The sequence below is a fragment of the Fulmarus glacialis genome, unplaced genomic scaffold (assembly GCF_000690835.1).
Source record: "Fulmarus glacialis isolate BGI_N327 unplaced genomic scaffold, ASM69083v1 scaffold26049, whole genome shotgun sequence".
NCBI classification, from domain to species: domain Eukaryota; kingdom Metazoa; phylum Chordata; class Aves; order Procellariiformes; family Procellariidae; genus Fulmarus; species Fulmarus glacialis.
In genome coordinates, this window is record NW_009232969.1 from 1 (window position 1) to 252 (window position 252).

Here is a 252-nt window from a genome sequence, read left to right on the forward strand (position 1 = left end):
CGGGGCCGGCTGGGAGCCCCCCCACCCCGGGGACGCCCCCGACAGCATAAAAAGGCGGGAGTCGCCGCCTGCCGCTGCCCCCCGGCATGAAGCTCACCTGGGACATCAACGACCCCAAGCTGCCGCAGGTACCAGGCAGGGCGGGGGGCTGCTGGGGGGCGCGGTAGAAAAAAAATCTCTGCCGGCTATAACTGGGGACCAGGCGTCTGGGGTGCCAAGGGAAAAACCTTTTCTCCGAGTAAAGCTTTGTTT

At 65.5% G+C, this 252-nt stretch overlaps 1 protein-coding gene across 1 annotated transcript in view; it reads left to right on the forward strand.

Moving 5' to 3' along the window:
• Nucleotides 1–86: 86 nt before the first annotated feature.
• Nucleotides 87–252, forward strand: part of GCM2 (glial cells missing homolog 2 (Drosophila)) — a 4,906-nt gene continuing 4,740 nt past the window's right edge. The window contains exon 1 of the mRNA XM_009585165.1: nt 87–128. Within this exon, the coding sequence (XP_009583460.1) occupies nt 87–128 (42 nt within the window). The remainder of the gene's footprint in view (nt 129–252) is intronic.